This window comes from Colobus angolensis, unplaced genomic scaffold, assembly GCF_000951035.1.
Source record: "Colobus angolensis palliatus isolate OR3802 unplaced genomic scaffold, Cang.pa_1.0 Scaffold349, whole genome shotgun sequence".
Classification (NCBI taxonomy): domain Eukaryota; kingdom Metazoa; phylum Chordata; class Mammalia; order Primates; family Cercopithecidae; genus Colobus; species Colobus angolensis.
In genome coordinates, this window is record NW_012116810.1 from 267,500 (window position 1) to 293,321 (window position 25,822).

The window sequence follows — 25,822 nt, forward strand, 5'->3', positions numbered from 1 at the left end:
AGCACTTTAGTGGATTCAGAGGCACTCAAAGACATTCTTGTCCATAGGGTACTTACATTTATAAAAGATTTTGCAAAACGATTGCTTGCAATATGAGATCATAAATTGAATACAAAAGTATATAATGCAGGTTGTAAATTCTGTGGAAGTTTAGAAAAGAGAATAATTAACAAAGACTGAATTAGCCATGGAAGTAGTAGATACTTGATCTGAAACTAGGTAGGATTTAGTTAAATGGATAGAGGGGAAGGGCGTTCTGGATAGAGAATAAGACATGTACACAAAGGAAGTCTTTAATGAGCATAGCATCATAAGAAGTTATGGCAAGGAGAGATTCAGTTAAAGTCCAGCCTGCCTGTATTGGAGGTTATATGAACAATGGGAAAATAGGATTGGGCCATAGAAGACACTGAAATCTAGGCAGAAATGTTTAGCTTTAATGAAGGCAGGAACTGGGAGCCATTGTAGATTCTTCCGTAGAATAATGGAAATAGTATTCAAGAAAGGTTAGTATAATGCCATGTACTTTGAGAAAGGTGTGATACTACCTTGTTCCAGGTAGCATGCAGGCATTTTGCTTACCTTTTTATTTAATCATCAATCTTTGGGGACAAGGATCCTATGCCTCATAAGTGATTTGAGCCAGGATTTGAACCAATGTCTGCCTGACTCTAGAAAGTTAGATGGGAGAGTCCTCAGTCAGGAAGCATTAGCTGCAGTAAACCACCTATGAGGTAGTGAGGATTATACCCAGTAGCAGTGGAAATGGAAAAAGAAGACATGGAGCTAAGAGAGAATTTTTTAAAGAACTACATATATAGGGAATGAAAGAGAAAATAAATGTAAGAAGACGTTGAAGTTTTATGTAGCAAGTGAAGATTACCATGCTTTGTGGTGATTGTTGGGGATGGAGACAGATAGGAGGGACTAGAGAGACAAATAATATCTGATTTGGGACTGTCAAATTTTAGATGTCATTAAGCATTTACATAATAAGTAAAGACATAGGAAGATTTCAGGATTTGAGACTCCTCGATTTAGTAGATTGTTGAAGGCTTGAGAATGAAGAGGTCTTCTAAAAGAGAAAGGATCATGAAAGAAGTGCAAACGACTTTGAGACATAATGCCCAAGCTTATCATGTAGGTTTAGGAAGAGGAAAGGTATCAAACAGCTGTCCAACTATTGTTATATTATACAACCCAAATTGCTGAGACTCAACATTGATGTTTTCAGATTTGCATTGTCAACTCTGCCAGAACTAGATTTTGCTTATATGTTTCTACTAAAAATGGAATAAATATAAATGAATTTCAGTACATAATCAAGTTTTTCTAAATAGCCGATTCTTTGGTCCTTTCTTTCTTTTTGAAATGGGGTCTTGCTCTGTCACCCAGGCTGGAGGGCAGTGGCACCATCATAGCTCACTGCAGCCTCAAACTCTTGAGCTCAGGCAATCCTCCAGCCTCAGCCCATGAAGTAGCGAGGACTACAGGCACACCACCATGTTCAGCTAATTTTTAAATTTTTTGTGGAGACAGGGTCTTGCTGTATTGCCTAGGCTGGTCTCAAACTCCTGGCCTTCTGCCCTGACCTCCAAGAGCACTGGGATTATCAGTTGGTCTTTCAGACAGGATTTGTTAGTTTATTTTTATGACCTTATTCCAGTATATCTTTGGTGAATGTTTTAAAGAGCACTTTTAATTTGTACTTATATTACTGACTCAATTCTTCTGTGAAACATTCAAAAGCTGGGATTTGACAACAAAAGCATAGGCAACAAAAGAAAAAAAACTGATAAGTCAGACTTCATCAAAACTAAAAACTTACATCAAAAGATGCTATAAATGAAGTAAAAAGCATACAAAATGGGAGAAAATACTTGCAAATTATATCTCTGGTAAGGAATTAATATCCAGAATTTGTAATAACAACAGAAAAACCAAACAACCCATTTTAAAATGGGTAAATGGATATTTCTCCAAAGAAGATATACAAATGGCTGATAAGCATGCAAAAAGATTGCTCAACATCACTAGTCATTAGGGAAATGCAAATCAAACTACAATGTGATAACACTTCATGTTCATTAGGATGGCTATTACTTTTTAGAAAAGGAAAATGACAAGTGTTGTCAAGGATGTAGAGAAGTTGGAATCCTGTGCATTGCTGGTGGAAATGTAAAATGCTATAGCCACTGTGGAAAACAGTTTAGGCACTCAAAAAATTAAATATGAAGTTACCATGTGATCCAGCAATTGTACTTCTAGGTAGATACCCAACCAAACTGAAAATAGGGATTCAAACAGATAGTTGTAGGTCAGTGTTCACATTAGCACTATTCACAGTAGACAAAGGTGTCAACAATCCAAATAGCCATCAACAGATAAATAGGAAAACAAAATGTGGTGTATTCATACAGTGGAGTATCATTCAGCCTTAAAAAGAAATGAAATTACACAACATACCACAATATACCTGAATCTTGAATGCATTATGCTCAGTGAAGTATATTGTATGATTCCACTTACATGAGGTATCTAGAATAGGCAAATTCATGAGTACAATAGTAATTATGAATTAGTACTATGGTATGAATAATAGTACTCATGAATTTGCCTATTCTAGATGCCTCATGTAGGTACAATAGAGGTTGCCAGGACTGGGGAAAGGGAGGATGAAGAGTTTTGTAAATGTATAATGGTGATGGTTGCACAACACTGTGAACATTCTTAGTGCTATAGAACTGTACACTTAAAAATTGTTAAAATGGTGAATTTTATGTATATGTATTTGTATATTTTGCCATAATTTAAAAGAAAAAATTAATGGCTCTTGTACAAGGTTATAGACATCATTATGCCCGTTATAATACAAAGTGTCAATGTGTTCTGTCTTAAAGGTACTCTCTTTTATATATTTAGTTGTTTTCGTCACCATATTCTTTGTTATGCATTTGTTGATAGTTCACTTATCTTAATCCTTATTTTAAAAGCAACTAGCAGCCTTCTGCTTCATCAGTTTCTGTTGCTTGATCTTTAATTACCTAAAGCTTTAGGTTATTTTGAATAATTTTTGCTCTTAAAATAACATTTGTATGTATGTCTATATTAAAATCAGTACTAATCGTATTTTTATAAGTATTAAAACTATAATGTATTCATTCTCTTGTTAAGAATTAAGAAATCCAGCTGTCACAGAAAAGTCTTCCCTCATTGCAGTATTTTGCTTGCAGGATGAAGATGAGCTGGATTCCCACACCATGGTGAAGACTAGTGTGGAGAGTGTGGGCACCATGCGGGCCACAAGCACGATGAGTGAAGGGGCCCAGACCATGATTGAACATAATAGCACCATGTTGGAATCCGACTTGGGGACCATGGTGATAAACAGTGAGGATGAGGAAGAAGATGGAACTATGAAAAGTATGTGACTTTTTTACATTGAATATTTGTTTTCTAATTTGAAAGGATACTTTTATAGGAACCAAGCTAGTTCTGTGTTACTTTTTATAGCCAATTGTGGAAAATTTTGTTTCTTAGATATGTAACAATAAAAAAGAGTATGGCACAAGTCAGCTTTTAAAAATTGTATTTTAATATAGCAGAAAGCAACACATCTTCAACTTAGAGATATGGAACTTTTTTCTGTTGAAGGTTGCTAACCCATAGCTTAATTTGCAAAGTATTTTAGAGAGAAAAAGATAATGTTCCTAACATTTACTTTTCCAATTAAAAAAGTGAACCTAAAATTATCTACCAATAAATTCAACAGACTGTTATTTTGTGTTGTCCAAATTATCAGTTAAACCACAACGACAGAGCAGTGCAAGCTATGGGAAGAAATAAGGTGGGAAAATAAGAAACACTAGAAAGAAGGATTAAGAGACAGGGATGCTCATACAGAAGATTCAGTTCCATGAATATTTACTGCTGCTTATCATATGTGAGGCACAGTGCTGGGGGTGCTGCAGTGGCTAAAATGATGATCAAACTTTCTCTCTGACCTCTGTTGCTTACAGAGTGATGACAATAGGAATGCTTTCACAAACTAGCACTTCTCTTTTTTAAAAAATAGTTTTTTAAGATAGTGCAGTTAACATTGTAGGTCATTGTGATTTCACAATTATAGGGAAAAACAAATTTTCTCTTAGCACCAACTGACCTTTTTCTTCCTGTCCTACCCTGGTCCTGTGTGGTTAGTGTCAAAGTCTAAGGAAGCACTAGGCTGCTTTCCACTGAAGAGTATTGCCTCTCAATGATAGAAAAGCAGAATTACATGACTTCTAGCATTGTAGAACCTAGAAGACTGTAAATATTCAAGTAATTTGCTGGTACTGCTAAATGGGTACCAGAATTTTCTCTCAGATACTTCCATTTCCTTTTTGCCCACCCTTTTCTTTTTGCTACTCCTCCTGTGAAGTTTGACCCATAGCTTCAAGTCACGTGGCTCAGTACTGCTGCTTTCTTCACATTTCCTAGTTCTGTGTAGCCCATTATGGTTGCATATGTACTTTGGATAGAGACATCATGAAGCACAAAATGTAAATAGATTGCTATGTTGCCATAATCCTGCGGGGGGAGTATGAATTTTCTATCTCCTGCCATTGGTGGGTCTTCTGAGCCTTTTTCCCAGAAAGCAGCCTAAATCTTGGATTTCCTGAAATTCCTAGCGGGGCATCTGACTAGAGTAAGTTTTCTGCATCCATAATGTGCCTCACTACACTGCAGAGGATGGTCTTGTGGCCTCCAGAACCAGCCAGTGTTAGGGTACAAGTGGATCACAAAGATTCTGTGGTAAAACAGTTAACACATTTTTCATCCACATGTAATATCAGTTTTCCATAAGCTGATATAATTTTTTAACTCAAATTTTATGATTCTTTACAGATCAGTTAGATCATGAGTGCTGTTTTGTATCTTTAGGGAGTTACTGAGCTCCTCGTGAAGCTGTATAAACAATTTTTCATGCAGTCATATAGTTGAACATCAGCATATATATAGTAGTTAAGAAAAATGAGTCTTTATAGAATTGAATTCGTTTGGATTGCAGTGTATTATGTTTCAAAGAAGAGAGAGCAATGATGATGTTTCCAACATCATACTTTAAAATTACACCACAGATTTCTACACATTTTGTGTATGACTTTTAGGTTTGACATCCACAAAAATCAATATATGTTATAATTTTGTTGTAACTGAATATATAGGTATGACTTTTTGTCACAGAGGTTTTATTGAAAGCCTATTTTGAAGTTGAGCAGATAGTGGTTTTTATAACTGCAGTTGTTTTATGGAACTCGGCGAGTTTTAAATCCCATGAGCCAACCTTCTTTGTTTTTTGTTTCTGCAAGTTAGACATCATTCTGTAATGTGGGACTTCAGTGTTTCCAAAATTCTAATCAAGTGATGTTAGTATAACCCCTAGGGATTGTCATATTGTAGTATGGTAGTAGTAAAGAATGTGAAGAAGTTGCTGAGGGAAGACTTAACTTTTTCTGAAACCACATAATTATTGTAGTTTTGTTTTTCTCAGGATCTAAATCTTTAAAACTTCTTAAATTAGTTGGTATGAGGTCTCAGCTTATGTCACATCAGTCAAAGCCACATTTGCTAATGTGTCTGTAGTATTTTTGTTCCCTAATAAGATGATAGCAGTATATTATTTTTGTTTTTCTAAAATCTCTACAATATGTACTGAAGATTTTGATTTTCATCTCTTTTCCCATTGGGGTTTCAAATGAGTTGCCTGATTTAACATCCTTGTCAGTTTAAATTATGTTTACACTTTCTCTTTTATACCTTTAACCATGAAGCTAGAAATTATGGGCCTATTTTCCTTACCTCTAGGAAGGAAAATTACCCACAGACCCTTTGAAGGGAAGCGGAGAAAAAATGACAAAAAATGTTTTAAAATTTGATCTGCCTTTTTGAAAATGGACATGGACCCTATGGGCATGTCCCAAGAATAACTTTCTAAACCTATTTTTAGCAATGATGGCATCACTTTTACCCTCCTGCTCCTGGTCTTCCTATTCATATATCCATAAGGCCTCCTCATTCCCCAAGGAATGTCCAGGCTTCAGCTGTGTCACCAAGATCCTTCATAGTCTGGCACTAGCCAGTATTTACATGTGGATCTCTACTTCTTCCTTATGGATTATGCTTTATCCATACTAGTCTGTGACAGTTGGAATTCTGAATGGTTGACACTGGGTTTAAGCAGGTTGGTCGTCATTTAAGAAAATCAACTTGTAGGATTTCTTATCCTGGAGTAGATTAGAACCAGGTCAAGAATCTGTGTCATCAGATTGATGGGGTAGGAGAGATTATTTCATCATGAATGACTCTGGGAGAGTAGTAGCTTCAGCAAAGACAAGACTGGAGCTTTTTCGTTTGTTCAGCTCAGTTCTACTCATCTTAGTTCTGTTTTTATGGAGGAACTTTCTGATCTTACAGAGCTGTGGCTATATTGGTAGCACTAGTTGCCCTGGAGGGAAACTATATCTTATGGGTATCTGAGGAAGAGCCATACTTTCCAGCCAGGTTTTTATTTTTCTTGTGTGTTTCTGTTTTTTCCCCAGATAAGTTATGAAGTTTGTCCTGGTAAGAATGCTGTATAAATCTCCTCTGCCACATAATAGTACATGCTCTTGGAATATTGGTTTCATGAATGAATACTAATTACAGTAGAGTCAGAGTCAAGCTGTGTGTGTGTGTGTGTGTGTGTGTGTGTGTGTATGTGTGTATGTGTGTTATAGTAGAACTAAAGATACATAGCTCTGGAAGCTAAGAGAACTTTCAGGTAAACCTCCTGCCTTAGTAAGCTACTTTCTTTTCAAGTGTTCTACCATCCCTACTTCTCATTTCATAGAGCGCACCTTCTGAAAATGTGTTCCTTGAGATACCCATTCGGTGAAATTCTCTGATAAATATAGATAAATAATATACAATAATCAGAAGTATTTGGGAAATGCATATTTATCCTAGAGATAAATTATTACAGAACTACAGTATATATTATGAACTTATTAAATGCAAATAGTACAGGAAGGAAAGTTTAAAAATTACATTACCCAAGCTTTCCTTCACTTACTTGACCATGAAAAGCTTTTAATGAGGAACTTGTCAGTGATTAACATCCTGTGTAATAAGTATCTGAGAAACACATTTTGGGAAATGCTATCATGAGAGCCCTCTAGTTCCCTGACCCTAGTTCCTAGTCTGCTTTCTTTTTATTAGCACACCCTCCCTTCACTTCTATATCCAGCTTAGAGGCTATATTTCGTTGCTTCTGCCACTCTCTTATATTCTAAACTCCTCTTAGAGGCTATATTTCATTGCTTCTGCCACTCTCTTATATTCTAAACTCCTCTGCCCTAATATCTTGTCTTTTCTGCCTCTCCTGGAAAACTTTGATATGGTCCAGTCTCTGTGTTCATCTTCTCTGCATCTTTACCCTGGCTATTGAGTGCTGCTGGAGATAATCTTCCATCTGTACAGATGAGGGCTACCAGATCAAGACCTTCTGCCCCATTTGGGCCCTCAGAACTTTCCTGGAAGCCTGTGTTTCTCAGTTCAGCAATTCCTCATTCTACAGAGTGGCTAGTTTAGATCTTCACTACATCTCTTCTTGCTACCTCCCATCTCAGTTTCAGTAGATGACCTTGCTCCCTACTTTATAGAAAAAAAATGAAATGTTATAATGCGAGTACCTGGAGAAGTTGTATAGGTGTTTTAAATGTGGTCTTTGGAATAAGGTTGAAAAATTGAGTCATTCTTAATTTCCGTTTCTTCCTTCACCCTTCATGGAAGTAACATCTCATCAGTTCTGCCCTCTAAATATCCCTATCCTCTTCTCATGATCTCGGCTTGCATTTCTTTAGTGTAAGTCCTCATAGTTTCTCACTTGTGAGGCTTCTAAGCTGATCCTCTGCCTCCAATCTTCATTCCCTACCCACCATACAGATTTTAGCACATTTCTCTTCTGCTTGTGACCTCCCAGTGACTACCAATTGCTTATAGGCTAAAGCTCAACACCAGTTAGAAAGCAGTATATGCTCTGGTTACTACTTACCTTTCTATTCCCTCTTCATCCTTCTTCCAGCTTCTCAGCTCTTACAGAGCTTTTTCACCTTTGGCCTCTTGCAGTGCCCAAATTCTCCTGTGGGATTTATCCTTCTTTTGCTAAATCACATTCATCCACTCAGGCTCAGTTAAGAGGTTGCTTCCTCTGTCAACTCCAGGTTAGGAATAAGTGCCCCTCTAATAGGCTCCCATCTCACCCCAAGCTTTCACTCTTACAGCACTGTCATGCTTTATTGTGAGCATGTGCTTTTTGTTCATTCCCCACTGTATTTTTTATACCTAATACAATACCTAGCACTTGGTAAGAGTTCATGAAATGTTTTCTGAACAAATGGTGTGGTATAGTAAAGAGCATGGGATGTGAAGCCAAATCATTAATTGTGTTACTTAATTCTGTCTGAGTTTCAGTGATATGTTTTGTCTCTCTGTTGTGTATATGTGTGCAGGTGTGTGTATTATGTAAATTCAAAACATGCCTAGCAGTGTTTTAAATATAGTTGATGATCAATAAAGGATAATATTCATCTATCCATCCTATTAATTTGTCCTTCCAACAACTTGATAAGAGGGAGCATCTGGGAAGCCCCAGGCATTGCCAGCCCTGCTTCCCATGCAGTGAGAAAGACCATATCTTCCTGGGACTGGAGATGGTGAGCTGTCGAGCAGCTCTGTTCTTCCCACGGCAAATTCTTACCTCCACCTTTTCCTGCCTCCTCCAAGACCTTGCTCCATCTCTCTTTTTTCAGTAAGCTAGCCAATGGGGCTTCTATAGACAGTGATGATCTCCAAAATGAACTGAGTAACATCAACATGATTAAGAGGGGTTTGAATGGCAAGATAAGCAAATGCTAGAGAAGTACTCAGTGCACTTGGCATCTCCTGACCAAGAGTATGTTTGATAATATCTATTGATATGACTTGAGATGAGAGAACTGTTTTCCACTGTTTGTGAAATTTGACATCTCTTTGAGAAAATGAGTAGAGTGTCATGGAAGTATAAAAGAGTACATTTACATTTTATTTTATTTTATTTTTGGAAAGGGAGAAAAAGGTGAATTTCTCAGGTTATAGCTGTTATTAATTGAGCTCCTGCTGCAGGCCGAACACTGTGCTCAGGACTTTATATGCGTTATCTGATTTACTCCTCACAAGGATCCTGTAAAATAGCATTTCACTACCATTTAGCACTAAGGAAACTGAGACTTGGGAATGTTGTCCAAGATTTTCATAGCAAGTAAGCAATATACTGGCACCAGTATATAGACACAGGGTTGACACTAAAATCACATCACTGTTCTGGGGCCAATGAGCTCAATGTCCTTCTTGGGCAGGATTCTAGAACATTTAAGAGTCCTTTAGGAAAGATCAGGATCCTTGTAAGTCAGCATAGATTCCTGAGAAGAAATCATATCAGAATAATATAATTTCCTTTTTTGACAGCATTGCTAAACTTCAAAGTCAGAGAAAATGCAGAGTTTGAATATTGTATCTTAGGATATTAGAAAAGTATTTAACAAGGTCTTTCATGATATCCTTGTAGACATTATGTAGTGTGACCTAGCTGGTGGTCCTGTTATGAGAGTGCAGCAGTTATACTCAAATGTGCTTATATCAGTGAGAGTTTACTGGAAGAAACAGAAACTAGGTATTCCACACACAAAGAAATTTAAGTCAGAGATTGTATTCATGTGTTCTCATATTGCTTTAAAGAACTGCATGAGACTGGGTAATATATAAAGAAAAGGGGTATAATTTGCTCATGGTTCTGCAGCCTGTACAGGAAGCATGGCTGGGGAGGCCTCAGGAAACCTACAATCGTGGTAGAAGGGGAAGGGGAAGCTGGCACGTCCTACATGGCTGAACAGGAGAAAGAGCAAAGGGGGTGGTGCTATACCCTTTTAAACAACCAGATCTTGTGAGAACTCAACCACGAGACAGTGCTAGGGAGATGGTGCTAAACCATTAGAAACCACCCCCAGGATCCAGTCATCTCCCACCAGGCCCCCCTCCAGCATTGGGAATTAAAATTCAGCGTGAGATTTAGGTGAGGACATAGAGCCAAGCCATATTAGAGATGTAGATGTTAAGAAAATCAATGGAAGGCTAGAGGAGAAGACTGTGTAGCATAGGCTTCAGGAGTGACTCCCACAACACCACAAAAGTGAGCATATAAGGAACAACTACTACTGCCACAATGAGGAATAGCAATCCAGAGGCTGCCACTGGCACTGTTGAGTTCAGTAATACAGATTGAAATAAACCATCATTGCTATTTAGGGATTAGAAAGCTACTAAATATTACTGCAACCACTCCTCAGTACCTGTGAAACTGGTGACTAGATGCTAGAATGCTGCTGTAAATAATCAAGTCTCCATGACAGGGCTTGCAAGAAGGAAATAACTAAACTAGCAGACACATAGCTTCTGTTTGTTTTTTCCACCCTGCAGTTGTGAAAGAGTGCACTTACCCAGAACTCTAGTTGCAAGGAATTCTGAGAAATGTGGTGCTCACCTCTCTAGCCTCTATGATACAAAGGCTCACGAGAGGCACATGGCAGTGGTTGCTAAATTTCAGTTGACTACAGTGTTAAATAATAAATCGTTTACCAGAAGATTTCTCATTTTGTGATACAGAACCTCGGCCTCAAGCCCTGGCTAGCTCAAAATTTTTCACAGAAACTTGGATGAAGCTATAAGGTGAAGGTGCATCAGAATTGCAAATAACATGAAGTGGAACAAAATAAAAATATGTTACAGGATAGAATGAGGATCCTAAAAGATCAGCACAGGCTGGAGCAGTGGGCTTGATTTACAAGATAAACCCTGGTCTTGGGTCCAAATAACTAGCCTTACAAGTATTTGTAACAGTCAGTCTTCAGAGATACTGGTCTGAAGACTGGAGCAGGGCTTGGGCATCTCTGCTTTTAAAATATATTTTTTAAAATTTAAAAACTCTACAAGAGCTTCTGAGGGGCAGCTAGGACAGATAACCACTTTTTAGAACAAGGAAATAAACAGCTTCCCTCTGCTCTCAGGAGCTGGGAGCTGGAACTCATCTGGAATATTGTGTTTAGAACTTACGGGAGTATTTAAGAAGGCTCGAGATACACTGGAGCATGTTGAACAGAGAGGCAGCTGGATGGTGATGTAGGTGGAGACCATGTTGTGTTAAGAATGGGTGGAGAGGCCAGGTGTGGTGGCTCATGCCTGTAATCCCAGCACTTTGGGAGGCTGAGGCAGGCGGATCATCCGAGGTTGGGAGTTCGAGACCACCCTGACCAACATGGAGAAACCCCGTCTGTACTAAAAATACAAAATTAGCTGGGTGAGGTGGCCTGTAATCGCAGCTGCTTGGGAGGCTGAGGCAGGAGAATTGCTTGAACCTAGGAGGCGGAGGTTGCAGTGAGCTGGAGATTGCACCATTGCACTCCAGCCTGGGCAACAATAGCAAAACTCCATCTCAAAAAAAAAGAAAAAAAAGAATGGGTAGAGAGGCCGGGCGCCGTGGCTCACACCTGTAATCCCAGCACTTTCAGAAGCCAAGACAGGTAAGGTCAGGAGTTCGAGACCAGCCTGGCCAACATAGTGAAACCCCATCTCTACTAAAAATACAAAAATTAGCCGGGCATGGTGGCATGTACCTGTAATCCCAGCTACCCAGGAGGCTGAGGCAGGAGAATTGCTGGAACCCAGGAGGCAGAGGCTGCAGTGAGCCGAGATCGTGCCACTGCATTCCAGCCTGGGTGACAGAGCAAGACTGTCTCAGAAAAACAAAAAAAGAATGGGTGGAGAAATCACTAGTTATGTTTAGGTTGTATATTATTTACTTATATTAACCTTTCATAAATATTTATCATTTCTTAAATACTGGGTTAAATAATATTTACTAAATATACATTTTAAAAATGTCTTACCTGTATATGCCTGTAGTATTTATTGATTTTGAGAATTTCAGAGTTTATTTTGGACAGTACATATATGCAGTTTTACTTAAATAATAGGAGAAAGCAAATGAAGTTCTGCTTTAGCTTTTTAGGAGTTACTCTGGAAACAGATACTAGATATTCAGCAGCAGTTTAGGAGAGATACCAAGAAAGGAAGGCTGACTCTGCTCCCTGGTTCATCCATTGTTCCTAGACAAAATTGTGAAGTGTGAGGCAATTTGTTTTGTTCTGAACATCTACTTCCATGCCGTATTCTTTGCTTAGTAATATCTTTCTCTCAGTTCTCATATCCTTTCCTTTCTTCCTTTTTTTGCCCAAAATCTGTTTTGGAAAAAGACCAGATACACAGGAATAAAATGCCTAATAATGTTTAATGTTCATGAAATACATTTTCACCCAGAATCATACAGCCTTGAGCCAAAGGAGTAAATCACTAAGGATGGAATTTTAGATGCCAAGAAATAATTGGCAAGGGTAGGAGAATGTGTAGGGGAATTACCTTCCCACTTATCATGCTTTTATGAAACACTGTTGCATTCCTCTTTAACTTAGGAGGTTAATGTTGCCCGGGATGTGACAATAAAGGTGACAGCAATGAACTACAGGTCCCTCTTGCAGCTGGGTGCAAATACTCATCGTATTTCTGGGCAACTGGAAATCGTTCATTTTCCTTTACAAAAGTACGAGAAAGCCAGGTAAGGTGTGGCTGCAGTGGTTTGGAGTTCCCTGTGGGCACTGAGTATAGTCTACTCTTCTGTGTGCTCTTGGTCCGTGGGATGTTTCACAAAGTATAACCCAGCTCAGACCTGCTGGTGTATGTATTTTGGTTGTAGGATACCTCTTTTTTAGCACAAAACACACACAAGGATGTAAATATTAGTCTTCCCTGTACAAATGAAAATCTCTTTCCTGTATAGGCCTTTGAAGAAAGCATTTTCATAGATACACACAGTGACCATTACAATATTCATTACTTGTACAGGAAATCCTTTTACTTAACTAAAATCTTGGGCTTCAATTTTTGTTTCCTTCTATTCTGCCTTCATTGGAGATTGAAAACAGCTGGTCATTATTTTCTGTGCAAAGAACCCTTCATAAATACTTGGATACTTATTAAGTTCTTCCTCAGACTTGACTTCTCTTAGCTGAATAATTTCAGTCTCTTTAACCTTTGTGCAGGTATTATTTTCTAAGCTTTTTAATCTCTTATGAATAGTCCGTGGAACTTCTCCATGTTATGTTTATCCTTCTTTGTTTTAAAATACAGTATGGTGAAGTTCAGAAAAAAACTGATGTCAGTAGCTTCTGTGTTAACATCCTGGTTTTTATATGTATTCACTATACTCTTGGCAACAAATTAAAGAACACATTTCCAAGGTCATTAATGAGGTGGAACCACCCACATCTTAAAATATTTTTAGAAGAACAAATTAGGTAATCTTTATAAATCTCTTTGATGTTGACACATACTTTGCTAAAGTCATGATTGTTATTTTATTCTCTAAACTTGAATATCTTTATCATAATCATGGTAAGAAGTTAAAAATTAAATTATTTTGTTAGAGTATTTTTAAATATTACTTTATATATTTACATTTTTATGAGGACTTTTGTTTAGAAGATGTGCAAATTAGGAAACTTAATGAATAATTGTGGGTGGACTGACATATTTTCTATGGTATTATATTCCTCACAGTTTGATTTACTTGTTAATGTTTTGGGGATGCATGAAGGAGATGAAAAGCAACCTTTTTCTTTAAAATTTCTTATCCACAAAGAGAATGAATGATAGTTACCTTATTCTTTATTGCTAATAGGCTTTTAGTTCCACAAGCAACTAGTTGAAGGAATTGGGGCCAAAATTGAGGAACTAGGTAATTCTGAACATTAAAATTATTGTTAAAATAAAATTTTTTTTTAAGCTGGGGATCAGAATTCAGCTGCAGCTGGAGAAATTGATGTCAATTTTATGTGATTATTCTTTCTGTGCTTAAAAAAAGTATTTGCCGTAGCAACCACATCACATATGACAGTGGTTACTATCTTGAGATTTCCTGCTTTATTTTCTCATTGAAGAGCCTAGTGTTTTTTTTTTTTTAATAAGTCGTAAGTCAGAAACATCATCCTCTCTGTCCTACTTCTGTGAACACGTATCTCCCTGGAGACTCAGCTCCACATTGTGGCATGTGTTTCATATTGTGTCGTTAAACATTACTGGGCAATTGCAGCTGCCCCCTCCCATTAACTTTTCAAACAAACCTAACCGCCTGTTTTCCTCTTTAAAATTATTTTAAAATTGTTTTTTAATCTTTTATGTGTATGACAAAGAGATACTCTAAATGTTAATGCTAGGTTTTAAATTAAGCAATGGAAAATATTTGGAAGTGTAAGCACATACGTTTGAATAAAAAATTAAGTGTAAACATATCTTGGTTAATAGTATCTTATCAAATCATCCAGAAAGAAAAATCTAACAGAATAGATTCCTTCTTTTATTTAAGTTGCTTTTTAAACTTTTGTTAACTCTCTGTAAGAATGTTTATTTTTATCTTAGGAATGGGTTATTTTTAAAATTTTTGAGTATGGAAGCCAAAAGGCATTTTGCCATAGGTTTTTTAGGTCAACCTGTAAAAAAACCTTTAAAACTATAATGTATCTGAAACGTACTGATATTTAAACTACTCTGTATAATAGTGGACTTCAAGTTTGAAATTGGGATGTTTCTGCAGTAAAACTGAAGATCGCTGCTGCTTCTGCTTCTCCCTACATCCTCCATTTGGGAATAGAAATGTATCAGTTAAGGACTGAATTTGACTGTATGTACCAATAAACCCAAATAACAGTGGTTTAAACAAAATAAGATTAATTTCTTTTCTCATTTAACGAGAAATCCAGAAGCAGAGTATCCAGCACTGGCAGAGTGAGTTCATGATGTCATTAGAAATCCTTTCTGTGACACCATCTTTAGGGTATTATGCTTGTTCTTCTGCCTGCAAAATAAATGCAGGATCTCTAGCCATCAAGTCTGCATTCCAGGCAGTAGAAAAGAGCAAAAACCAGAAAGGATTGTGCCTGTATCAAGAAAACAGAGCTTTCCTAGAAACCCTTACTTGATTTTTTTTTTTAAGAGAAGGGTCTTACTTTGTCATCTAGAGTGGAAATGGTGGTGTGATCATAGCCCATAGCTTATTGCAACTTCAAACTCCTGGCTTCAAGCAATCCTCCTGCCTCAGCCTCCCAAAATGCTGGGATTAGAGGTATGAGCCACCATACCTGGCCTAAACTGTTATTTTTATGTGTCATTAGCCAGAATTGTATTACATGGCCACTTTTTCCAACAAGATAGATACTTTCTCACCCCTAGTCAGGAAGCTAGGAATTATAGATATTAGAGAGGCAAATTTTTCACTTCAAGACACTACGACATTAATGGTGGCTCATGTGACTTCAGTTAGAAGCTCCTGATTGGGATGTTGTCAGGAGCACACACAAGACTGTTGGGGTTAGAAGAGTAGATTCCTGGAATGAAATTTCCTAGTAATTTCCTTTCTTTATTTAATCAGCACCAAGGAGAAGTCTGCTTCTCCCCTTTCTGTTGCTACCACTTCTCTCTAATCAAACTGTTTCTTCTCTGACTCATTGCAGAAAAGAACACTGTCTTTCCTTCAACCTTTTTCTTACTCTCCTCATCTTTATAGGAAATGCCTGGTCAGCCCATCTTTCTGTTTTGAAGGTTTTTATAGAAGATTAAAATTCCCCCCACTTTATTCTTCGTAGTGAAAAATGGAACTTCTGAGATTTGATTTTTCTCCTTCTCCTTCCCAGTGTATGCTGCTACTCTTAATATGTAGGTCATATTAGAATAGGTACTCTATAAATGTTAGTTTCTGGTAGGAAAATATTAGTTTTTAATTTACTCCAATAATGGTTTGGGTGAATTTTCTCAGATACAGAGGTCTGAAGTAATAAGAGTCAGTGGTATATCAAGAGAATCCTGTTCATTACAGTACTGGGGAGTTTGTAAAGATTCTGGGATGAAGAGTTCCTTATCTCCTAGTTGAGGAGAACACAAAGAAGACCATAATGAGAGCCTCATTATGAGAGCAGTGAAGCCAGTGCTGGATGAAAAAAAAAAAAAAATTAATGAAAGCAATGTGGTCCTGGCTTGGTGTGGAGAGAGGAAGATGATCTGGGGAGGAACATAGGTCACAGAGGGCTGCTGTCTTCACTGAATTAGTAGTGCCACAATGCATGCTTTTTGTAGTTTCTATTGTTTTGTTTCATTTTTACCAAAGTACCTACAAATACTAAATTTACTTTTTATAGAATGCTATCTAGAAATACGCTTCAGTGAAACCTTTCTATTCATTATCAAATACAGTTGATAATGGTGGTTTAGGAGTTTCTTACTTTTCCAGCAGTTCGTTTCTAAAGAAACCATTTTTCCTCTCCTCCCTGACTCTGACTTTCCTTGACAAACTTGATAACCCTTATTATATAATACTGAATGTTAAAGTTTTCAGATGTATTTATGTGTGTGACACATTTTAAGACTTCTTGATGAAAACAGAACTTACAACTAAATATATAATTCTATTACAGAATCAGTCTTCCTTTTAGAAAGAAAAAGAAACAAAAAGAATATTGAGCAAAGAATTTCTTTAAGGGATTATCTACCTTCTCCTAGCTTTATGGTTTGATTTACTACTTTGATTAGTTTATAAAAAATATGTGTAAGTTGAGCTACACTTGCAATTTTTTTAAACTTGCAAAATGGGACAGAAATGGAGAATAACAGGTTAAATTCCTAGACTCGATTTTCATTTAAGAGGTTACCATGGGAACCAAATTTCAATTCTGAATATAGAGAAATATGTCTTGTAATGATGAAGCCTAGAGACAAATCAAAGGTACTAAAAATCTGCTGAAAATGTTAATGGAATGTATGTGTCCTATCTAAACGTCAGTAATGTAACCCATCATATTAACCAATTTCTATTTTTGTTGATTTCAACAAAAAAAGGGAACAAAGTTGAAGATGAACACCATAAACACCATGTCTTTATTTTTAGCATATTTATTGATTGTTGAAATATTACACCTTCTCTTCTATATATTTTGTTCATTTTTAACACTCCTGTAAAATCTGTTATGACAGGAAATCTAAAGGCAGCCTTGGCCATTATCTTGCTGAACTGTCCCTAAGGAGTTTCATTTTCATGAACTTTGAATGTGAGATATGAGAGTGTTCTAAGTTCTAAAGGTTTACGACAAATATTGGTGTTTTATACTATCTTAAATTTGATAGACTGTCTCAATATCTTTACAGTGGGTACCGTTTGGGTCCCAGATGTCTTGTCACATTTATTTTCTAGCCATCTAAAGCTGTAATTAGAGGACTGGTCCTTAGATAAACAGTTGTGTTGAGAGTCTTTTTCTATTTTTCCACTAATACATGCATATTCTGAAAATCAGGTTCTTTCTGACTCTACTGGGATAGATCATTCTATTATTACTTGCACCAACCGAATAATAATTGTAGTAGTCACAATACTTTCTCAAATACGTTATCAGCAGTGCACCAGTGCTAGTAATGAAATACATATAGCTTCTACTAATTCAAAAGTAACGTTGAAAAGCCATGTAACATGGCTCCTGCTGTTGTTGTTCATAGAATATCTAGGTAGACAGTCAAAAACACAAATTGATAGAGATAGCTGTGAAATTATTTAGGTAAAGGATTTGGAATTCTGCATTAGGGAACTTATGACTTAATGAAAAGTAGAGATGGAAACACATTTAAAAGACATAACTCAACCAGGTGTGGTGGCCCACACCTGTGATCTCAGCACTTTGGGAGGCCAAAATGGGAGGATTGCTTGAATCCAGGAGTTTGAAACCAGCCAAGGCAGCATAGTAAGACCTCATCTCTACAAAAAGTAAACAAAAATTAACCAAGTGTGGTGGTGCATGCCTGTAGTCCTAGCTACTCAGGAGGCTGAGATGGGAAGATCACTTGAGCCCGGGAGGTCAAGCCTTCAGTGGGTGGAGATCATGCCGCTGCACTCCAGACTGGGAGACAGAAGGAGAGACCCTGTCAGTCAGTCAAATCAGTCGGTACACCCCCCCATCCATCCATACAACATATTCATAGGGTAAAAATAAAAATTACTTTTACCAATAATTATATTATTCACGTGTTTACATTGTATCGTAATCATTCATTTAATCAGAGATTAGGCTCAACTATCAAAACACCCACTAGAAAGTGAAAAAGACCTCTGGATAGGTATTTAAAAAATAAGATTACTTGCAAATAAAGATCTGCACCTAGAGAAAAACTTAGTTATTTAAAAAAGAGTAAATAACACAAAACCACATAATTAGCAGGATTTCTGAGATACATTTCTATACTCATGTTCATAGGAGCATTATTCAGCAAAAGTGGAAAAACCCAAGTATTCATTGACAGACAAATGGATAAGCAAAATGTAGTATATGCATAGAATTGAATGTTATTTATCCTTGAAAAGGAAGGAAATGTTGACACATGCCACAACGTGAATGAACCTTGAGGTCATTATGTTAAATGAAATAAGCCAATCATAAAAAAAAATAAAAAAAAAAAAGAGGAAAAAAAAAAAAACACTTTAATGGATTTCACTTATATGAAGTATCCAGAGTAATAAGACTCATAAAAACAGAAAGTAAAATGGTGGTTGCTAGAGGTAGGGAAAAATGGCGAGTTGTTTATTGGGTGCAAGAGTCTCCATTTTGCAAGGTGAAAGTTCTGGAGATTGGTCACACAATACCTCATGCTACTGAACTGCACATTTTTAAATGGTTAAGATGGTAATTAAAAAATTTTTTTATTGTGGTAAAATGCATATACCTAAAATTCACCATCTTAACTATTTTTAAACATAAGCATACCTCATTATTGCGATTTGCTTTTTTGTGCTTCACAGACACTGTTTTTTACAGATTGAAGGTTTGTGGCAACCTTGTGTCAAGCAAGTCTGTTGGCGCTGTTTTTCCAACCTTATGTGCTCACTTTGTGTTTCTGTTTCATAGTTTGGTACTTTTCACAATATTTCAAACCTTTTCATCATTCTGTTACAGTAATCTGTGACCAGTGGTTTGATGTTACTATTGTAATTGTTTTGGGACACAACAAACTGTGCCTATATAAGATGGCAAATATAATTGATAATTGTAGTATGTGTTCTGACTGTCCCACCAGCAGGCCATTACCCTGTTTCTCTCCCTCTCCTCAGACCTCCCTGTTCTCTGAGACACCACAGTATTGAAATTAGGCCCATTGATAACCCTACAATGGCCTCTATGTGCTAAAGTGAAAGGAAGAGTCACACATCTCTCACTTTAAATCAAAAGCTAGAAATGATTAAACTTAGTGAGGAAGGCATATTGAAAGTTGAGACTGGGTGAAAACTAGGCCTCTTGCACCAAACAGCCAAGTTGTGAATGCAAAGAAAAAGTTATTAAAGGAAATTGAAAGTTCTACTCTAGTGAACACATGAATGATAAGAAAGTGAAACAGCCTTTCTCTTTCTGATATGGAGAAAGTTTGAGTGGATAGAAGATTAAACCAGTCACAACATTTCCTTAAGCCAAAGACTAATCCGGATCAAAGCTCTAATTCTGTTCAATTCTGTAAAGGCTGAAAGAGGTGAGGAAGCTGCAGAAGAAAAGTTTGAAGCTAGCATAGGTTGGCATAGGTTGGTTCATGACATTTAAGGAAAGAAGCTATCTCCGTACCGTAAAAGTACAAAGTGAAACAGCAAGTACTGGTGTAGAAGCTGCAGCAAGTTATCCAGAAGTTGTAGCTAAGATAATTGATGAAGGTGGCTACACTAAACAACATAATTTCAATATAGAAGAAACAGTCTTCTATTGGAAGATGTCATCTACGACTTTCCTAGCTACAGAGGAGAAGTCAATGCCTGGCTTCCAAGCTTCAAAGGACAGGCTGGTGGTAGAGATTAAGTTAAAACCAATGTTCATTTACCATTTTGAAAATCCTAGGGCCCTTAAAAATTGTGCTAATTCTGTTCTTCCTGTGCTCTGTAAATGGAATAATGAAGCCTGGATGGCAGCACATTTGTTTACACCATGGTTTGCTGAATATTTTAAGCCTACTGTTGAGACCTACTGCTGAGAAAAAAAAGATTATCTTTGGACTGTTACTGCTGAGTGAGAATGCACCTGGTCACCCAAGGGCTCTGATGGAAGTATGCAAGGAAATTAATGTTGTTTTCATGCCTGCTAACACAACATCCATTTTGTAGCCCATAGATCCAGGAGTATTTTAGACTTTCAAGTCTTATTATTAAGAAATACATTTTATTAGGCAATATCTGCCATAAATAGTGATTGCTCTGATGGATCTGGGCCAAGTAAGTTGAAAACCTTCTGGAAAGGATTCACCATTCTTCATGTTATTAAGAACATTTGTGATTCATAGGAAGAGGTAAAAAGATCAGCATTAACAGGAGTTTGGAAGAAGTCCATTCCAACCATCATGGATGACTTTAAGGGGTTAAAGACTTCAGTGGAGGAAGTAACTGCAAGTGTGGTGGAAATAGTGAAAGAACTAGACTTGGAAGTACAACCTGAGGATGTGACTGAATCGCTGCAATCTCATTATTAAACTTGAACAGATGAAGAGTTGCTTCTTGTGGATGAGCAAAGAAAGTGGTTTCTTGAGATGGAATCTACTCCTTATGAAGATGCTGTGAACATTGTTGCAATGACAACAAAGGACTTAGAATTTTCCATAAACTTAGTTGATAAAGCAGTGGTAGAGTTCGAAAGGATTGACTACAGTTTTGAAAGTCACTCTGCTGTGGGTAAAATGTTACGAAACAACATCTCATGCTACAGAGAACTCTTTTGTGAAAGGAAGAGTCAACTGATACAGCAAACTTCACTGTGGTATTATTTAAGAAACGCTACAGCCACCCCAAACTGGACTTCTAAGCAGCACAGGTGCCTCTGCACTCTCTCATTATTCTCCAGGGTTCTCCCGCTGACATTCCAGTAAAATCTTAGCTGTTTATCTGTTGCCTTGGTCTTTTTTTGTTGAGAGTGGACTAGCACCAGGCCTGTCTTGTTAGCCATCTTTCTGATGTCACTCCTAAACATAACTTTTAGAAAACCAAATATCGCATGTTCACACTTAAAAGTGGAAGCTAAATGTTGAGAACACATGGACACATCTGGGGAACAACATACACTGGGGCTTTTCAGAGAGTGGAGGCTGGGAGGAGGGAGAGGATCAGAAAAAACAACAAATGAGTACTAGGCTTAATACCTGGGTGATGAAATAATCTGTACAACAAACCCCAATGACACAAGTTTACCTATGTAACAAACCTGCACATATACCCCTGACCTTAAAAGTTAAAAAAATTTTTCTTTAAGAAAATTGACGTTGTGAAGGCAAGCAATCAAACAAACATAACTTTTGTGTGCACTGGGAAACCAAAAAATTTATGTGACTTACATTATTGCAATATTCTCATTATTGCAGTAGTCTGGAACCAAACCTGCAATAACTGCAAAATATGCCTGTATCTAGTTCAGTGATATTAATCTTAAGCACTTCCATGAAGTTGTGCAGCCATCACCACCATCAGTTTCCGTAATTCTTTTCATCTTGTAAAACTCAACTTCTGTACCCATGAAACACTAACTCCCCATTTCCCTGTCCTCTTATTCCCTAGTAACCACCATTCTGTTTTCTGTCTCTATGATGTTGACTACTCTAAGTACCTGACATAGTGGAATTATACAGTATTTTGTTCTTTTGTTACTAGCTTATTTCACATAGCATAATGTCCTCAAGGTTCATCCATGTTGTAGCATGTGTCAGAATTTCCTTCCTCGCATTTTGCTTATCCATTCCTCCGCAAATGGGCACTTGGCTTGCTTCCATGTGTTAGCTATTATGAATAATGCTGCAACAGACATGAGGATACAGATACCTCTTCAAGACCTGGCTTTCAATTCCGGATATATACCCAGAAGTAAGATGGTAAATTTTATCTTATAAAAAATTTTTTAAAACACATAAGGTGAAGTCAATAAAACCTTCGTTTTGATATGGCAAACCATTTTATTTTAAGGCAGTGAGACAGAATTTTTTTAATGAATAAATATCACCATACCACTCTCTCTTGTATCCTCACCTAAGCCATCTCACCTAGGCTCCCAGTCTGTCAAATAATGCACGTAGAGATCCAAAAGTAGGGAGAAAGGAAAGAGGAGATAGGATGCTTACCTGTCAGTTCTGTCTCCCTCACCCCACCCTTTTGTTTTTTGAAGTTCGTTTAAGAATTCCAGACTCTCTGATTTGTCACATAAACTAGGCATCGATTTAGGCTTTCCTCATATTTTTAAAGACTAAAAATAAGTCTTAGCATGCATTCTTTTGACCAAAATGACCTTAAAGCTCATCCCAACTAACAGTGTTACTTAGTTGTCATAGTAGTAACTGTAGTTTTAAACTGTGCCAGGACTATTACAAATGCAATCTAGGTTGATCAGATGACTGTTATGAATATTATGTCTCTTTTTAGAGGAACAGTGAGACTAGAATGTCTCTGTAGGCAAGTAAACAAGTTGGTGATGACTCTGAAACATATATCCTATGAAAGGAACTGGGGATGTTTTATATTAAAAATAGACAGCCAAGACAGGAGCCATTACCTCTGTCTTCAGATATTTGAGGAACAATTATATGAAAGAGGAATTTATTTGGAGCATGAGTGTAAATTACAGAAGGAAAGATTTCAGTTTTACATTTTAAAAATACTTTTTGTAACTTACAGTTGCCCAGCAGGGCCCCTTGTGGGGAGGTGCACTCCCCACAAAAAATTTTTAAGAAACTAGTTTACCACCTGACCCACATGGAGAAACCCCATCTCTACTAAAAATACAAAATTAGCCAGGCGTGGTGGCATGTGCCCGTAATCCCAGCTGCTTGGGAGGCTGAGGCAGGAGAATTGCTTAAACTCAGGAGGCGGAGGTTGTGGTGAGCTGAGATCATGCCATTGCACTCCAGCCTGTACAACGAGCAAAACTCCATCTCAAAAAGAAAAAAGAAAGTAATTTACTTTCTATTTGGAGAATTATATGGGAAATGCCTTCTTGGTGGTCTCTGGGACATTTATTTGGAGCCCTGGGGCTTTAAGGAATCCAATTTGAAAACCACTGATCCAGACCAGTATAGCCAGATTAAAAATCTAGTTATTCCAAATATTTATTTCCTATTTAGTCGTTCAGTATAAAAAATGAAGAGCCATTGAAAGATGCTGAGGAGAATGACGTGTTTTGGTTTGTATTTAGAAAGGTCACCATGTTGACAATATGGAAATTAAAATCAAAACTGTGATATTGGAAGCAAGGAGACGAGTTTGGAGGCTGCTACAATGGCCTAAGCAAGAAATGATTAGAAGCTAAACTAAGACAGTTGCAATGATAAGTAGAGAAAAGGGGTTATGGTTAACTGTATTGAGAAGTAGAATTAAAAGACCTAATAATCAGTTTGCTGTGATGGGAAGGGAGGAATCTTGAGTTAATTCTCAACTTTATTATTTTTGGGGATTGAGTAAGTAAGGTTGACTTTAGTGGAGATAGAATATATCGGGGGAGCTGTAGGTTTGAAGGGAACGATCTTGAATTTAGTTTTAGAACTGGTAAATGAATTGGCAGCTCACCTCAGATTAAGTTGTCTAATAGCAAGCAAAGTTAGATATGGAACTTAGGAGCAAGGTCTGGGCTAGAGAAGTAGTGTTGGGGGACATGGATGTAAGTTTGGCAGGCGAAGCTGTGGAAGTCCAGGGGCAGAGGGAATCAGAAGGACTGAGGAAGCAGTTTGATAGATATAAGAGGAAACTGAGTAAGTCCTTGTAATTTCTTTTTTAATTTTTTAAAAGTATATATATATATATATGTTTTGTTTTTTTTTAATTTGAACAGGGTCTTGCTCTGTTGCCCAGGCTGAAGTGCAGTGGCACAATCATGACTCACTGCAGCCTTGACCTCGCAGGCTCAAGTGACCCTCCCAACCTCTGCCCCCGAAGTGGCTGGGACTACAGATAGGTGCCACCACACCTGGCTAATTTTTTGTATTTTTCATAGAGACAGAGTCTCGCTATGTTGTTCAGGCTGGTCTTGAGCTCCTGGGCTCAAGCATCCCTTCCACCTTAGCCTCCCAAAGTTCTGAGGTTACGGGCAATGCACCACCATGCCTAGCCAAGTCCTCATAATTTCTTACAGCTGAAAATGTACAATAACAATAGCAATGCAGACTTAAATACAAAGAAAAAAGTCCACCAAAAACACTTGAGTTTTTAAAATTTACTTTCTTTGAGAAATTTGAAATACAGCTGAAATGATTTTTAATAAAATTACGATAATGATTCTACTAAACTTCTGAAGTGTTTCTACAATCTAAACATTCCAGACCTTTGCCTAATCATCAGCTTAATTTTTATTTGGTCTGGGTATTTTTAAATTCTTATTTCACTTTGTTCTTTATGAAATTAATTATGTTGGCCTTGAATCTGACCAGTGCAAATTTATTATATGGCTTCATAAAAAATCATACTTCAATGGAAATACTTCCTTAAATGTAAGAACTTATACCTTCCTTATGTTCTTTGTTTACCTAAGGAAATGCAACCTCACCACAAGTACAAAGACCATCTTTCATGGACTACTTTGATAAGCAAGACTTCAAGAATAAGAGTCACGAAAACTGTAATCAGAACATGCATGAACCCTTCCCTTTGTCCAAAAACGTTTTTCCTGATAACTGGAAAGTTCCTCAAGATGGAGACTTTGACTTTGTAAGTACATTTTAATTCTTCCATTTATGTTTTCTTCTTCTATATTTTACCATCAAATTGAGAAGCATAGTTCATATGTATATGAACTGTGTGTATGTATATACAATTATAGACCATATGTTAATATTCATTTTACAGCCATATACGTGGATAGAGAAATTGTGAAGCTGTAGCTTACTTATAGAAATATACTTGCAGAAAATATTTTTTTATAGTTAAATAAATCATAGCTGAAATTTAGACAAATATTCAGGACTCCTTAAAACTAAAATGACAACTATTTTAAAAGTTGTTTTCAATAATTCAAATATCAGATACTTCTGACAGTCAGTAAACTCAGTTGCCAAAATTAATGATGCAAAGGTATTTATGACATAGTTTGAGAATTTGCTTCAATTTTGAAAGTATATGAGTTGGTTTCTATTTGAGTAAGTGTTAATTCCACTTAGTTTCTTAGAAATAATAGTCCTATTCTGTACCTAGGAGCATATAAACTTCCGTATAAAACTGCCTTATCGCCTATTTTGTTACATTATCTCTTTATTTCTTCTACCCTGGTTCTTCTTACTTCTTTTAAAAAATGCATAATATACAGATAAACTATTTTAAAGTAACTGTTTCCAGAACTTGAGAGAGTAAATTCTCAAAATGAGTTATTTAATGGAGTGAAAATTTTGTGGAGTAAATTTTTACTTAAGAACATCTTAAATAATAATGTTACTTTTGCATATTGTTCTAGAAGATTTTTTTCCAAAAAAAATAACTTTATAATCCTTTGTAGTTTTATTAATAAATGTATGTATACATAAATACAATTTTAGATATATGTAAATATATACATTTTTTAAATTTAAGAATTTTTAAGTAATATTAAACCATTTTGCTTAGACAACATGACTCCAAATGCTTTGCAATTAT

The 25,822-nt window shown here is 36.8% G+C and overlaps 1 protein-coding gene across 1 annotated transcript in view; it reads left to right on the forward strand.

The window, feature by feature from the left end:
* The window catches only part of STK3 (serine/threonine kinase 3), a gene marked incomplete at its 5' end in the record, with an annotated part of 303,446 nt that overhangs the window by 189,229 nt on the left and 88,395 nt on the right, over positions 1-25,822 (forward strand). Inside the window, 2 exons of the mRNA XM_011952746.1 lie at positions 3,234-3,423; positions 24,729-24,904. Coding sequence (XP_011808136.1) covers positions 3,234-3,423; positions 24,729-24,904 — 366 coding nt within the window. The remainder of the gene's footprint in view (positions 1-3,233; positions 3,424-24,728; positions 24,905-25,822) is intronic.